Source organism: Salmo trutta, chromosome 7, assembly GCF_901001165.1.
Source record: "Salmo trutta chromosome 7, fSalTru1.1, whole genome shotgun sequence".
NCBI classification, from domain to species: Eukaryota; Metazoa; Chordata; class Actinopteri; order Salmoniformes; family Salmonidae; genus Salmo; species Salmo trutta.
In genome coordinates this window covers 38,635,255-38,651,503 of record NC_042963.1, presented here as the reverse complement: position 1 = coordinate 38,651,503, position 16,249 = coordinate 38,635,255, and the positions used below count along the sequence as shown (strand labels likewise).

The 16,249-nt window shown below is 44.9% G+C and overlaps 1 protein-coding gene across 1 annotated transcript; it reads right to left on the bottom strand.

The window, feature by feature from the left end:
- Positions 1 to 1,396: 1,396 nt before the first annotated feature.
- On the bottom strand, positions 1,397 to 15,208 carry LOC115197359 (uncharacterized). Its single transcript, XM_029758784.1, has 2 exons — positions 8,920 to 15,208; positions 1,397 to 8,820 (listed from the first exon to the last, which is right to left on the bottom strand). Exons 1-2 carry the CDS (start codon positions 15,005 to 15,007, stop codon positions 2,510 to 2,512), a joined length of 12,399 nt encoding a protein of 4,132 aa, XP_029614644.1. The 5' UTR covers positions 15,008 to 15,208; the 3' UTR covers positions 1,397 to 2,509.
- Between the last annotated feature and the right edge of the window lie 1,041 nt (positions 15,209 to 16,249).

Below are 16,249 nucleotides of genomic sequence, written 5' to 3'. Positions count from 1 at the left end.
TTTCTAGGCTAAATTGTGATGAAAAGTACTTGGATTCCTTTTAATTGTGTGTTTATCGACCCACAGATGATACAGAGGATACCTGTAGATGCCTAATGAGTCCAATGAATCCAAAGAGGTAATACAGTGAGTAAGTATATTGTATTTACATATACACTGAGGTAAATACAGACTGACAAAAATAACAGCAGAGTATGACGCATGTCAGTGTCCCGCTGTTACAATTTTGACAGCTCACTTTGACAAACACATTTCCTTGAATATAGTTTTCATCTGTCTTCGTCTGTTAAATTACTCAAGTCGTGATGTGTACAATTTTGACATTCAATATAATTCATGTTTTTGTGTGGATCATTTCTTATTAACCTTTGGATACACCTACACATAGAGAATGAATTACTCGGCATCCTGACTTTGCAGGATTTTAATGCTATTTTAAGATAGAGCATATTGTTATGTTTTGAATGGACCACCTGCAAAGCAAAGAAGGAACGTTGAGAGGAGCACTGATTGAGTTCATATGACTCACTGACCAACTGAGAATCCCATTGGATGAATGTTAACAGTCCACTTACAATAGGGACGCATACCCATAGACAATGGATTGCAATCCATCTAAACACACTGACCTTCCTGCTCTTACTCCTTACGTTCTGAATGTCTACGATGGTAAATTCATCACATTCTCCTCTGGGACACATAATGGTGTGTGAGAAAACCACAGCCTCTTTAAATTGCTCAGAAGCATTTCTATTGTGTTCCCCAAAAGCTAGCTCCTTGAGCTGGAGGTCCTTGAATGAGAAAATAACCTCTCACTTTTCTTGTCTATCTACCTTCCTGCCCTCCATCTATCTATCATGATTCTCTCGTTCCCTCTACACTCTCAGGTTGCTGGGTAATTCCGTGGATGACGTGAGGAGGTCAGAGGAGCCCCTCTCCACCCCGCCCCTGTGTCCCTCTCAGCCTATCTGCCGCTGTGTCCTATGGCTTTTTATTCCTATGTGATGACAGAATGGGCTCATGTAGGGATAGAAGCCACTTAACACACGGCGAGAGAGCTACATAAAAAAAGATGGAAGTGATCCAGTCCTAGTTGGCCCGTCCCACACGCCTGGTACATATGGTTTGATTAATGTTTCCTGCTTCTGATTTCATGTTCCCTGAAGTTAAGCTACATTTGTGCTCATCCTTCAGATAACGAGTTAGCTCATCGAAGTGCTCAGAGAAGAGGGAGTCAGACGCTGTTATGGTTGTCAGTGCACCTGATTTTGCTTCCAGGCACAAACGGCCTTTCCTGTTTCCAATTTCTGATGCGTTGGTGACAGCAGCGGTCTCCAGAGATGGATGTTGGAAAATTTTCTAAATACGTCATAAACCAAAGGAAGAAACAAGCAAGGAGAGACCAATGCAGATTTTTAATAACCACTTTAAAAGAGGCACTAAGTGAACCATTTTACCATACAAGAGGCATTGTATTTCCATTTCTTTTCTCTCTTTCTCTCCCACTTTGATTCTGTTGCACATTATTAAAATAAAACTTTAACATTGAGCATTGCACCAGGAAATCATCTACCTACAACAACATACTATATAAGATACATATAAACAAGATAAAGCACCTTTTTTGTGCTAGTAAATAATATTCATAATTAAACAGTTGGAGGACAGACACGGAGGACTGAGTGTGTGTTTTGTGTGTGGTAGTATCAGTGCATGGGAGGAGCTCCTAAAACAGGTCTCAGGACTGTGAATAGTCCTTGGATGCACCTGAGTTCGTACAGATGGAAGCTTTCCTAATTTCCTTTCCTAAAGACCTACAGATGAATACTTTGTTGGAGGAGGTTTTACACAGTCGTTTTACAATTTTTTTAAAGAAACTACAGAGAATCAGCACAAACAGTTGGCTACAGATTTCATGTTCCCTTCAGATAGAGGACATTGGCGTTCACATTACAATGACAAATAACATAGCACCAGTTAATGTTTATACAAAGGCTAATACAATGAATGTCAATGCAGTACAGTAAGGTAAAAATAATACAAAAGGAGTAATTTTTTGAGAAGCATACACAAAAGGTGCACTGACATAGTTTAAATCAGTTGGGATGAAATTTGGTCCTGTTGCATTAAAAAAAACAATATCCTCTATGAACACTTTGTGATTGTGAAACTTTCATGCATTATTTTGAAATATTATTAAAAGTAAGGTTTTATTTTCAAGTATAATTTTTTTCTTTCATTTTTCTAATGAAATATAATCTCTGAAAAAGATAATGTTCAACATAAGAATAGCAGGAATTAGTCAATGATTTGCCCTACTAGCCATTTCATTCTAGATTCATAAAATCATCTCTGCCATTAGTCCTCACATTTACAAGAGAAGAAGACATAAAGTGACAACATAAGTATTTAGACAAACATTTCACAGAGGAGATCCATGCAATCTCATTCATGGTCATGAAATGTCTTTTCAGTCTTTTAGTTTTTTTCCCTACAGACCCCCCCACACTCAGTTTATTGATTCTGAAGTGTCCTTCCTCAAAGGAATCTTAAAGCTGGTGAGCTTTTGGCCAAACAGCTGGCTCAGGAGGTTGTTCTGAGACTCTGCTGTCCTATAGGAGTGGCTCTCCATGGACCTCACCCCTGTCCTTGGCCTAGACTTATTCAAGGAATTGTTCATAGGAGGCGCTGACACTTTAGAAACTGGGGAATGAAGAGCCCGTCCAAGAGTCCCCTTTTTGGCTTTGTAATCCCCATTAAAATGATGCACGATCTCGGCTTTCTTTGGTGTGCAATTATCGAGGAAGCTTCTCTTTGGTTGAAGGCCTAAACTCCCTGATGTTTTGTGCTTAGAGACTATTTTGTTGCTGACCACATCATCTCTAACGGAAGAGAGCACCGGGTAGTCGCTGGGGCCGTCTGATTTCCTGTGAACCGCCGGACTCTCGCACTTGCTAGGTCGGAACTTATTTCTGGCCTTGACGTCGACACCAAGGTTCTCCCGTGTGGCAGGAGAGGAGACCCTCTGTAATCTGTGAGGTGACCTCATCTCCTTTCTCTTCTTCTGTTCTTTTCTCACAGAGTCTTTGTCCTCGCTGGAAGCCGAGCTCTGGGAAGTGAGCTTGGTGTGGTGGACTGGTGTTGACTCCATGGCCTTGGGGCTGTTGTTGGAGCTGTGTTTATTAATGCTTTCACTGGGCTTGGGTGTGGAGGCTTTGTCCTTTTGCTTGTTGTCATGGCTGTGAGTGCTGGTTGACTGTTGCCCTTGCTCATCTTCCCTCATTTGGTACATCACAATGGTAGATGCCTTATGCTTTGTAGGAGGATGGTGGAGGTCATGTGAATAGGGTGTCTTTGAGCTAACATACAACTCCTCATCCGATGCCGTGGCATCGCTCCTCTGTATCTTCTTCCCTTCAGCTTCTGCAGTGCTAGTCTGTGTGCTGCTCTCCGGAGTGCTCTGCGTATCATCTGCGAAACACTCCCTCTTCTCTTCAGTTGTATTGCTGTCAAGTGGATTGTCCTCTTCCTTCACATCACATGGATCTGTGAATGATTTGCCATCCGCCTCACCAATGTCTCTAACAGGCAGCTTTGATGAAGGACTGGGAATAATGTCCTCTGTTTTGGGTGTAGCAGTGGAGAGACCTTCAGAGCCCAGGTGAAACGTACAATGCTCCAGCTCTAACAGCATGTCGGTGTATTCCTCAGCCATTTCCTCAGTCTTCACAATGGCATCATTTTCAGTGTGATATTCACCTGCCCTGGTCTGTGTAGAGCCCTCTGTTGTGTGTATAGAGGGTTTCAGAACTGGCATCTCAGCACTCCGATTTAAGTGCAGTGAGGCTATGCTAAAGATGCCACTGTCAGAGCTGTTCTCTTGTAGATTGTCAGTGAGAATCTTTCTCTTTTTGCTTGCTGGCAATTCACATTCATCGTTCTCTTTGGAGGCAGATGTTTTGATAGGTCTGAGAACTCCTCTGAACTTGAAGATCTTATTCCCTCCTGACAAGTGCTTTTCCATGTGTCGGTCAAACTGCTCTTTCTTAGAGAAGGTGTAGTTGCAGGTGCTACAGATGAAAGATTTCTTGATCACATGCATGACGTCTGCACACAGCTCACAGGTGTAGAGGGTTGTATGCTTTGAGTCAAGCTCATCCACCTCCTCATGCTCACTTTTCAGATGCTCTTTTAGTTCCTGTGGCTCCTGGTAGGTCACTGGGCATTTGTGGCACAGGAAAATCTTATTTAAGTTGTGCACAACCAGATGTCTCTGAAGCTTGAAGGGTTTGGGGAACTGCTTGCCACAGTGGTGGCAGTCTCTTGAGGGGTCTTTACAGTTGGGGTGCATCTCCACATTCTTTGGCGCCATCTCTGTTTTGTGCAGAACCTCAACTGGTGTCAGCATGCTAGATTTCCCCACTTTTTCAATGTTCCCTTTAGGCTTGACAACTTTGGGCTGAGCTACCTCTGTAGTTTTCCCCTCCTGCCCAGTGGTTTCTACTGTGGCTGGTTTCTCCTTGTTGGAGACCTTATTAGACTCTCTGCTGGCCTTGCTAGGGCGGCGTTGCATGATGGAAGTGATAAAGTTCTTCACAGCTGACTCCTGCATGCCAGAGCCTGGCAGACTCCCCAGGATAGCGCTGTGTGACTGGCCCTTGCGGGCAAACTGCGTGGCATGCTCCCGTAAGTGCTCATTGTACATCCACACATCCGATATCTCCTTCAGGCACATACCACAGGTCCAGATGCCGGCCTTGTTCTTGGCGTGTTTCTCCCTCAGGTGGTCCCTCAGCTGCTCCCGGGAGCTGAACTTGCGCTGGACACACATGTAGCAGGTGGGAGGTGGAGAGGGGTTGTGGGATAGCTTGTGGAAGTTAAGCTCCCCCAGGGTTAGGAACCAGGTGAAGCACACCTTGCACTTGTAATGTTTTTCCTTGATCTTTAAGCCGCCCTCTTGTCGTTTTCTTCCTCTGCGCTCTGTGAGCTTCTTGGGCTTTGCAGTGTCTCTGGTCTGTGCATCATCAGTGCCAATGGGTCCAGCTAATGGGATGTCCTTGATGGAGTCAAATAATTGAATTTCGGGTAGCTGGAATTTGGTATTGAGGTTTGGGATGTCAATGCTGTGGAAAGGAGACACATTTTCTGTAGCACATGGCTCTTCGGGATAAGGTGCAGAAGGGGCTATGATAGGAAGAGGATGTTGTGGGGTTGGGACTTCTGCTTTACAGGAAGTTGGGTCAGAGGAGATCACAGCATCTGTAATAAGGTCGTTGGAGGCACTCCATGCCAATGATGCTTTGTCGATAGTGCTCTCAGGTGGGCACAGGAAGTCACTGCCATGCTTCACAGTATTCTCATGAATGTCTTTGTGATCTGTTGTGTCTCGTTTCAGGTTACATACTTTCTTGGAATCACACTTTAAAGTGCTATTATGACACATGTTCAACATGATAGCATCATCAATGGATATCGTTTCATATTTACAAGGTTCATTTTGATTGTTGACAAACGTTAGGTCCAACTGATTTTCTCTATAGTCATCTTTCTTTTCCAGATACAGGTCAGGAGGGGGATGGTCTTGAACTAATGATGAATCGGGTGATAGTTTCTGCTTCTTATTCTTCTTGCCATAAACCTTTGCACACTTTTTCCTTTTCAGTTCAACGTTTCTAGAGGGGAATAACTGTGAGAATGTGCTTTCATCATCAAGGAAAGCATTCAAATTAGGGATTAGTCCAGGAGGGCTTGCAGGAGAAGATTTAAAACAGGTGAGCTTCACCTCATCTGTTGGGCAACTGTTTTTCTCACATTCAATCTTTACTGCAACATCTTCCAGTATCTCTGTGGAAAGACTCTGGTCTGAAGTCTGTTGCTCACCTGCCTCTTTTGTGTCATACAAATTCTCTCTAGATGTATCATACTCCCTACTAATAGCCTCACTTACAGATACTCCATAATCGCTTCCAACATCCATACTAACTTCTGCTAGGCCATTGACGATCTCTGACAAATGTGTGCCTTTCCCCTCTTCTGTACCAGTGTTGCTTTGAATCAAGTCCATATCTTGGTTGAGCAGATTTGTAACCTTTATTGGAGACATGGGTATCTGTTCAATGCCACTGTTACTTGTTACAGCAAATGGGACTTCCTGTTGCTCTGTAACTTTGTGTTTAACACTAGAATTGGTTATGTCTTGTTTCTCAGGTGACTTGCAGTATTCTTGCTTTAGCCGGGTTTGGAATTCAGGACTAATTGCCTGTAATATGTCTGTTTTCTCGTTTACCTCATTGTTTTTGTTCTCCTGTGGTTTGTAGCTTTTCTTGGCTTTTGTCAACTGAGGAGGCATTTGCTGAACTATGTCATCAACTGACATTGCCATATTTGTTTCACCTGTGGTGTCCCCCAGGATTACATCTGTTTCTCCTTGTTTGGTTATGAAGGAGCTATTACTTGTCTCAGGGCAGTGATTGTCAGAGACATCATTGCTTTCTGTTTGCAAACAGGTCTGTGGAACCAGGAGCTCTAGATCATCTTTATGTTCTGTTTCTATAGAGTGGGATGTTTGGCTCCCTTGATGATTTGGGCTTCTTTCAGTCCTGATCAAATGTTTCATGGCCTTGTGTCTCTTTAATCCTGGCACCGTCCGGAAAAACATGGCGCATATCTCACACAGATTTGTCTTTTTCTGCATGGTTTCTTCCTCTTGCTTGTGGGTTGCTGAGCACTGACCTTCCTCCACTGTTAGAGAGTCTATTTGGTCTGATGGTAATGGGGTTGGCTCATTCTCACAGATCATCAGTGGTTTGGGAGTGAGCTGATCATCTGAGATTTCCTTTATCAAAGGACGGGTGTTCTGCTCACTATGGACCTCATTGATATCTTGGACTTCTGGCAGCACCTCTCGATCCACTCTCTTTAGCAAGTCAACATGTAAGTCCAAATAGTCAATAGTTTGAAGGGGAACCGGGCAAACGTCCAAATCCTCCTTTATATCGCTAATGGACTGAGCAGTGCTCTGAGAAGGGAGAACCAATAAAATTAATGGAAATGTTATGTCATTTTGGATGCTGCTCTTGTTCAAAGATTCATCTGGTGGACTTAGCTTGGCTGTATGGTGTGGACTCATAGGTGACTCTGTGTACATGTCACACATTCTTTTGTCTGACGTCAATGCCGTGTCATCGCTTAGATCAATGTCACACATTGTTTTGTCTGACGTCAATGACATATCATCACTTAGATCACAAGGTTCACAGTCATCCTTGGGCCTCTGCTTGATGGCTGGCTCATCCTTATCCACGTTGGCTGGGGAGATAGGAGTGTAATCAAACTGACTCAGTTGTGGAGGCTCATCTGGAATGTAATTGTAGTTCAGTGGGCTTAGTTTGAAATCATACAGTGATACGGAGACTCTCTTCATAAGGGCCTCCATTGCTTCAGATGGCTCTGCTGCAATGGTCAAGGGTAGGGGAGAGGGAATGCAGGCTTCAGTGCTAGAGATTTTACCCTCTGTGATTCCCAAGTCCAGTTGAGGAGGACTTCCTAAAGAGTACTCCATCTCAGCTCTTATGGTCAATGGGTTATCAATATGCAGTGCTTCTTTGGCATTTAGGTCAGCACAGTTTTCCTCCTTAAGAGATTGTGTGTCATGGATTGAGGCTGGGATAGTATCCATATTATTGCATGTGATTGGCTGTGATTGTTCTTGTGTGTCAGGGTTCACCACAGGTGTGTGTGGAGAAGCTGGTAGAACAGGACTGGATGGAGGAGCATCATCTGGAATATTATCCAGCCTTTCGTCCATCTGCAAGTCCTCTTTGCATGGTGAGTGCTGGGAAAATGCCATGAGATGTAAAGGAACTTGTTCCTGAATGTCTTCAACATCTGGAATCTCTTCCATTTGCCTGTGGTTGGCCTCACATTCAGGTTCCTTTTCTGTTTCTGCTTTTTCCTCAAGTGTATGTTCCATGTGTGCATCACTGTCAAGGTCACTGTCATGCTCAGCAATGACCAACATGGTGCTTTCATCATCTGACTCAATGTTGGAAAAGGTTGAGCTGTGGTTACCATGATCTGTATTGGTTTCCATCAACCGTGCACTGCAAAGCTTATCTGTGACAGTCTCCATGAAGACATGGGTTGATTGATTGGCAATGTCATTCTCAGGGGTGTTACACCTCAAATGAACTGTACAGCTTATCACCTCATCCTGTATTGTACTGTCAGATTCAATGTTGTCTTCCTCTGTATTGTCCTCTGCCTGTTCATTTGCAGATGGCGAAGGACATACACTCTCAGAGTGACTTTGGACATCTATGGATTGTCCCTCAGATGCATTTTCTACCTCTTCAAGCATATTATCCAAGTTATCATCCATTTCCTGCTCTGCTAGGTTGGAACCGTTGGAGGACTGGCTCACATACTTAGTATTACAACTGATGTCCTCCACTAGCTCTTTTGGCTCCTGATGCTCATCAATGGTAGTGTCTAGAAGCTCTGTATGCTCATCAATGGATGTATTTAGAAGCCCTCTATGCTCATTAGTGGAAGTATCTAGAAGCTTTATATGCTCATCAGTGGAAGTATCCACAAGCCCTCTATGCTCATCAATGGAAGTATCTAGAATCTCTGTATGCTCATCAATGGTAGTATGTGGAAGCTCTGGAGGCTCATCAATGGTAGTATGTGGACGCTCTCGATGCTCATCAATGGTAGTATGTGGACGCTCTCGATGCTCATCAATGGTAGTATGTGGAAGCTCCGGAGGCTCATCAATGGTAGTATGTGGACGCTCTCGATGCTCATCAATGGTAGTATGTGAAAGCTCTGGAGGCTCATCAATGGTAGTATGTGGAAGCTCCGGAGGCTCATCAATGGTAGTATGTGGACGCTCTCGATGCTCATCAATGGTAGTATGTGAAAGCTCTGTATGCTCAAGGAGGGCCCTTTTGGCTTCAATGATTTCATCCCCACAGTCCACAAGCTTCTGGTTCTCACTGGTCTCCTTATTCATTGGTGGATTATCCATTTCAGTGTTTGAGCAGTAATCAGTTTCTATAACACAACTGTCTTCAGTGGCTTTGTTCCTGATTGGCATGTCTTGGAATTCTGACCCACTGTCATTGTAAGGTATAGACTCACTTGGCTGCAGAGAAACAATCTCTTTTACAGCAGGTGGGAGCTCTGTGTTTTCAGAGAGAGGAGGCTGTAATTCGAAGTGTGTGGATTCAACGTTCGCCTCATCAGGAATAACCTTTTCATTATGATCTCTACTCTCAGCAGCATCAGCAGATGGAGCTTGGCTTTCATTGAGTAAGTGTTCTGGGCTCTTAGGTGAGGTGAGGTTTGGCTCCTCCACTTCAGGTGTGATGGGATCGTTTTTGAAAATGGAATCTGATATCACCTCCAGGCTTTTTGTCAGGTTTTCTGCATAGGTCTTGCTCTCTAGAATCTCTTCAGATTTCTCTATGGCAGTTCTCTTGTCAACACCCATGCCTTCATCTTTGTGGTCATCCTGTTGCAGTTGCTCTTTCTCTGCATTTGAGGTTGTGGTTATCATACTGTGTTCACAGTCATCCATCTCGCTAAACTGCTCAAGGATACTGGGTACAGCATGGGTTGGAGTATGATGACCCTCCATCAACTCAAACTCAAATGGACTGGACCATGGTAGTCCAGGCTCAGCAAAGACCTCTGAATGTGGGTCAGACGGCATACTTGACATGCTTTGCACAGGGCAGCCCATATCCAGACTAGTGTCTTCATTCTCAGATTTGTGGTCCAGTCGCAGTGGGCAGAATTTGCTCATCTTCAGCTGCTTTGGAGACTCAGTAAGAAGTGGCGGACTACTCAGCTTGGCTGTCTGGAGCTGATTTTCCAACTCTGTCACAATCCTCTTTATCTCTAGATCATCTTCTGACACATAACTGTTGAGATGCGCCCTGTAGTCCATTATTTTATCTGGCAGAGACAAAGGAACATGGTTGTAATCTGATTTCTTTTCATTTGATTTATCAGAGTTGTCTTTGTATTGGGATATTTCATCTGGTAACATGGTGAAATCAACCATTAGGCCCCAGTCCCTCTGTTCCAAGAAAGGAGAAAGTAAGGATGATGAGGTAAACACCTCCTTTTTGTCATTGGTGGTATCTAAGGAGTTGAAACCTTCTTTGTGTAATGGAACGTCAGTGTAGAGGCCATTGTCATATCCTGCCTCCGAGAGGTCCCCGAACATTGACGATGTGTCAAATGAGAGTGGAGACTTCATAAGACTCTGGTCTTGCTCTAGGGGGTATGGGATGAGATGTGATGTCTCTTTCTGCGTCAGAGGCTCGTGGAATTCAGTTGGAGACAGGCACACTTTCAGTGCACTGAAAAGAGGTGTGGACTTGGGGACTACCTCATTGTTGAAAGTCAATGGGTTTTTAATGGAATGGACACTCTCATTGTGTTCATCAAATGTAGAAATGTCTGATATCTTTGAATGTGGCTGTGTAGATTGCTCTTCTATTCTTTTGTGTACTGATTTTTCGTTTGAGGTTGTTTCATGCTTTCTGAATTTATTATAAGAATGTCCTTCCTTGTTGTTTGTGGCAGGATGTGATGATTGAAGCTGGTGTGATTTGAGATCAGAACTAGTAGATTGAAAATGTAATGATTCCCCTTTGGAGGACTTGTTGGCTGTCCTTAGTGGTGTGTTTTTGTCAGAACTTGCTATTGTGTCAGTTTCTCTACTAAATGAGTCATCTTTCTCCCTTGAGGGCACATCTGTGCTTCTGCATTTCTCAAGGTTTTTGACTGAACTCCTCACCTTTGGTAGTGCTGATATTGGATCAACATCTTCAATATGGGAGTTAGTGATCCTTGAGGCCACTGAATTGTCTTTGTTAGTAGAGTGGAGAGTCTTATCAGCACTATACCTCTTAGTAGATTTGGTGAATGTCAGTGCTAGTTGGGTGCTAGTCTCTTTGCATATCTTTTGTGGAGATCGCTCATAGGTTCTCTGCTCGGAAGAGTCTTTCCTCCTGATCTCCACTCTTTTCTCCCAGTCTGAGTCTGTGTGATCAGTGCTTTTGGGGCTATTAATGCTATCGCTGGAGAAACTCACAGACGTGCTGACTTCACTGCTTGTGGATGACCTGCTGCCTCTCCTCCCAAGTCTCTGGTTAGAGCCATGTTTCTCTGGAGATAGGGAGACTTCTTCAGTTTTCTTCACCTGAAAGCACTCGTTTGACTCGTGCCTCCATGCTGCACTGTCCCTGTCACTCCTAGCCCGCCATTTGCACTCCTTTGTGTAGGTGTACTTGCAGCGGCCACTTTGGCTCAGGCGACCTTGGCTTGCTATCTTCACAGGCTCACACTCGTCATCTGAGTCTGAGACATAGTCATACTCCCCAAACATTGGGTTTGGCACCGTGGGCGTAAGTCTCTCCATCACCAGCGAGAATTGGAGGTTTTTGGTGCCTTTTACATGGAGCTTGTTTAACTTGTTTTTCTGTTGAACTATTTTGTGGATGAGTTCTTTGCTCCAGGTACCGGCACCGGTCCTTTTCCTTTTACTCTCCCTTGCGGCAATCCTCTGGGTTGGGGAACTCCTGTTTGCAGAGGAGACTTGGGAAGAGGTTGAGCCACTCAACAAAGAACTATTCTGGAGATTTCGAACTCCACAACGTTCCGAAAATTTGCTGGATAAGAGGAACCTTGGAGTGTTAATGTTTTCCTCTTCACTTTGTTTTCTTATATCTTTCACTTTATTTTCTTGCTCCCTCGGTTTCTCCACTGAGGTGATCCTTGAATTTATATGAGACACTTCTTTTTTTATGTTCATTTTCTCTTCCTGCTCAAAATTCAGAGAAGTCTTCTCAAGTTTGCTTTCTGTGTGCTTACTGTCTGTCTCAAAGCTCTCAATGTCTGAGTCATAAATATATTTTCCTTGTGTCAGAGACCTGTCATCTTCAGTAGATTGTTTGCTTTTGCACTCAAAGACCATTGAGTCTTTGGTTTTTAGAGTATGCCTGTTCGACGATACTTTGACAGTGCTGAGGTCATCATCTGCGAATGCATCAATGAAGCTGCTGTCAATCTCTGCATTGTCTGACTGATACCCCAGTCCATTTAGAGCCTCAGTGATTAGGCTATCTAACTTTGCATCCTCTATCTCCAAATCAGGAAGTGAGACAGGAAGGTTACCTACCCCAGAGAACAGGTTGAGTTTCATGGGGTCGTCCTTAGAATCCCCTTTTATTTCACTGTCAGACATGAGTTCTCCGTTCTTATTGAGCCCCAGCAGAGACAGGTGAAGGTCAGATGGACACCTTGCCATGGAGACACTTTGACATAAACTGGTCCCAGAGGATGAAGCTTTTATCATGTCATTGTGAAACTGTGTTGAACTTCCTGGTGTTCTTCTGGTGTCATCCACCTTTTGTGCAAATGCATGCTGTCCACAGTATTGCTTATGGCCAAGGAATGCGGCCAGGTTAGTAAAGTTCTGATCACACTGCTTGCACGTGAGAAGCACGTCCAGTTGGTCAAGGTTTGCCGTGGCTAAAGACGTAGCTAACAGTTGATGTGCAGAGTATGGTGGTGGAGGTGGGTGATGCTCCACCCCAAAGCCCTCCATATAGCCCTTGTTGCCATCCATATTAGGCTTTGGATGTCCGTTGTCGTGCAGGTAGCTCATCATGTCATCTTTTGCCCTCTCTGGGGTGTAAGGCAGGTTACGGGAGGCGTCTGAGTGGAAATGATGAGAGTTAGTGCTGAGGTTATCTGTAGGTCCTTGTGCCTTCACTTGGTGCTGGGGATAGAATGGAGGGGGATGCCCAGTCTTTGATATTTGGCTGTCCTCAGAGAGGTTGACAGGGCTTGTTGAGGCTGGGGAGAGTGAAGAACATGTGCTGCTAGAGGCTGGGTTATGGACTGGGGAGGGTGAGGGAGATTCATATGGTGACACCTTTATAAGCCCCATTGGTGGGACCTGTAATGGTGGATATCCATGTGTTCTTGATGATGCCCCAGGCAATGATTGGTTCATTCCAAAATATATGGGCTTATTCTTGGACTCACAGACCTTTGCGTGACTTGTCTCAACTTTAAAATTTGGTATTGTACTGCAGCCCTGTTTGATACTCTCTTGCCTTGGGTTTGAGAATCCTTTACTAGGTCTATTGTTTTGGAAAGAGCTGGGGCTTTTCAGTGAACCATTCTTATGTGATTTAGTGTCATCCTGCCAGTCAGAGGGTGCTACCAAATAAGTGAGCTTTTGGTTGCTTAGTTGCCTAGACAACTCAATCCTGTTTTGGTTCGTCATGGCAGAAGTGAGGCCTATCTGCTGCCATGGCATCCTACCGCTTTTGGATGTGTTTGGCCTTTGATCTGGCTGGTTCTGAAACTGAAACGTATCATTCATATTAGGATAAGGCATAGTGTTTTGGTCAGCTGGTGAAAAGTTCTTATTCAGTCCCTCCCATGAGTGTGGTAAGCTACTATGGGCCTTGGTGTTGATTATTTTGTCAAAAGGCACTGAACCCATGTGGATACTATTGAGTGGAGGGCTGCTGTTGTAGGCTTTGTTTGGAAAGTGCATTTGGGAGCTTGTACCTTGTGCAATATTTTTGGCATGGTGTACACTGCCTTTAATAAGTGTTCTCTGGCTGTCAGCAGCAATGTCTTTGGAGGGGCAGCTCCTCTTGCTTCCTGAAGCGAGGGCAGCATCCCTATGGCCGAACACTTCCATGCTCTCTGGCAGGGCACTCTTACCCTTCTCCGACTGCTGGGAGCTGAAGCCAGAGCTCTCACTACTAGCCGAGTCCTCACTCAGGCCCCTGGGGCAGTTCATAGAGGATGCCGCCCCTTGTCGAGCTTGCAGGTACTTCGGTAGCTGTGGAGGATGGGGGTAGGAAGATCTGTCCTCTGGCTGGTCACTATTGAATTGAATGTTATTCTGAACCCCCTCCTTTCCCTCCCCAGATGGCTGAAAGGAAAAAGAGTTATGAGTCACCTGGGAAGAAGCCAAAGAGGAGGGGTCTATATAGTCCTGGGATTGGGGGTTCTGATCAAAGGCAAAAGGGTCTGGGTTTGAGTCCTCCGACAACTTGTATCCGTACTGAAACAGAAAAGATACAGAGCTACCATTCGCCTTGTTCGCCTCCTTGAGAACAGTGGATTTTTGTGAGGAAATGCCATAGTTAGCACCGTTAAAAGTCCTCTCTGGAGACTGCCAGTCATTGGAGCCACTCAACTGAAAGTCTGGGAAGAGCAGCTGGCTGCTTGGCTGTGAGTTATTATTGTTCTCAATTGGGCCTGGTTGCTGCTGCTGGGGTGGGAGTTGGTGGGTGGACGTCCCACCTGTGGTTCCCAGTAGCTGTGAGGTATAGCTTGGGGAGGTGAGGTTGGAAGAGGTCTCCTGGAAGCAGCGGCTGTAGTTGAGTTCCTCCTGCTGCAGCTCAGCCTCTCGCTCTGGTATACTTGGCACGTGGAACCTGTAGCTGCCCGTAACTGGGCTTCGGCTGGCCTCCATCTTCTTGGGTGGCGAGACCTTCTGCTGTGGGTAGGCAATACCGATAGTAGGGTTGGAACGTGGATTGGTGATGCTGAGTCTGTACAGCTGCTGTGGGTTACCGCGCTCAGACTTCCCCGACCGCTTGCCCTTGTCTCTGCTCCGGCACTTCCCACTGGGGGACTGGGGGCTGCCTTTACCACTGGGCCACGTCCTGTTGCTGGAGAACTTAGGCCGGTTATGCAGTGACTTGAAGTCAATTTTTCCCGCCTGCTGAGGTCGGATCACAGCCTCGCGCTGCTGAGTATAGTCCCTGTCCTTGTCTACAAACTTGGCTCCTCTGCGGATTGTCCGCGCCTCCACGCCCGCACCTGAGAAGTGCTCTGAAGACTCTTTTGTGGCTTTCTCACTGCTGCCGTACTGCTCCAGTGCAGTGCCTTCATCCTTCAGTTTGGACTCAGCATCCAGCTTTTTGACAGCATACGTGCGCTGAGTCTCTCCTGCCATGGTGCAGACGAGAGGTACTGTACAGGCCTGGTCCTCAGAGGCGTTATCTGGGAAGCAGGAGCATGACGAGTCTGGGAGTCTGGAACAATATGCTGCTTCCAGTGGCACAAACGACAGAGATGGGAGGACGGCTCTCTGCACGATTATCTCTCCGCTCTCATCGTGGACCACTGATCTGGCAGTTTACCGTCTGGGAGTCCTGCAGAGACAGACAGGAAAAAGAGTGGGTTAGATTTCTGAAAATCACCACATTTCACATAAACAGTTTTAGCACTTTTGCTTTCACTGAGAGGCTTTTCATTAAAAAAAGCATGAAAATTGCCATTAGAAATGCATTTCTATAAATGTATGTTGTATCAAGAATAAAATGCTTCCACCTGAATAAAGAAAATACATTTAAAATACTGAATCATTAAAACAACCTATTCAATCAATCACCAACCATCCAGGTATAAAGTTACACATAACTATTTGTAGAACAGAGAAAAGAAAAGTTACATAAATCAGCTGGGATATTTGCTTTACTAAACCAACAGAGCAGGATGGGAGGTGAGCGATTTAGTAAAAAAGGTTAACATTTCCAGCTGTTGCCAGGAGAGAGCAGTATTGCCACAGGTTTGCTTCACAGTACTGCCACACAAGGCACAAATACAGTGTACAGTCTGCAGGGATCCTAGATCAAATGTACTTCATCACATTATAAAGTGGTCCAGATATATTTGAAAACAACATCAATTCAACTGTTCAACTCACTCAGTGCACTGTCATGGTCAATAGATATGAGTCTCCTATAGCTATGATATAAATCAATATGCTTTTATAGACAAGGCTTGCCTCCGTGCATACCATAAGGTAGTGCCTACTGAGTGGATCTGACTGGAATAACATCACACCAGGTATATCACACACAAAACGTACATGCAGAGCAGAAATGCATCTAACCATGCTACTGTAACAGTGAGGTCTTGTTCTGAGGAACACTGTGGTTCTTAGGAGGAAGAGGATTCAACACTGGACACACATTGCCAATGAGTAAGTCATTAAAAAAGCCCCAAAGAACAGCAACACAATGCTAGACTGTTTGGCCGGTTGAAAAGGGATGCAGGTTTAGATCATGGAGCAATATCAGGGGATTAGTCATTGGGCCTTTAGACAGTGAGGAGGGCGGTGAACGTTTACGCTTGTTGCCTTTCCCTCAGGCATCCCAGACACTGCTTATATCCGGGTTTACTTTGGCCCTCT

Excerpts from the sequence above, each read along its gene's own strand:
- LOC115197359 (XM_029758784.1), bottom strand. The coding sequence starts at position 15,007 with ATGGCAGGAGAGACTCAGCGCACGTATGCTGTCAAAAAGCTGGATGCT. Across the intron at positions 8,821-8,919 it reads TGAGCATACAGAGCTTTCAC|ATACTACCATTGATGAGCAT; the intron begins ATACTACCATTG and ends CAGAGCTTTCAC.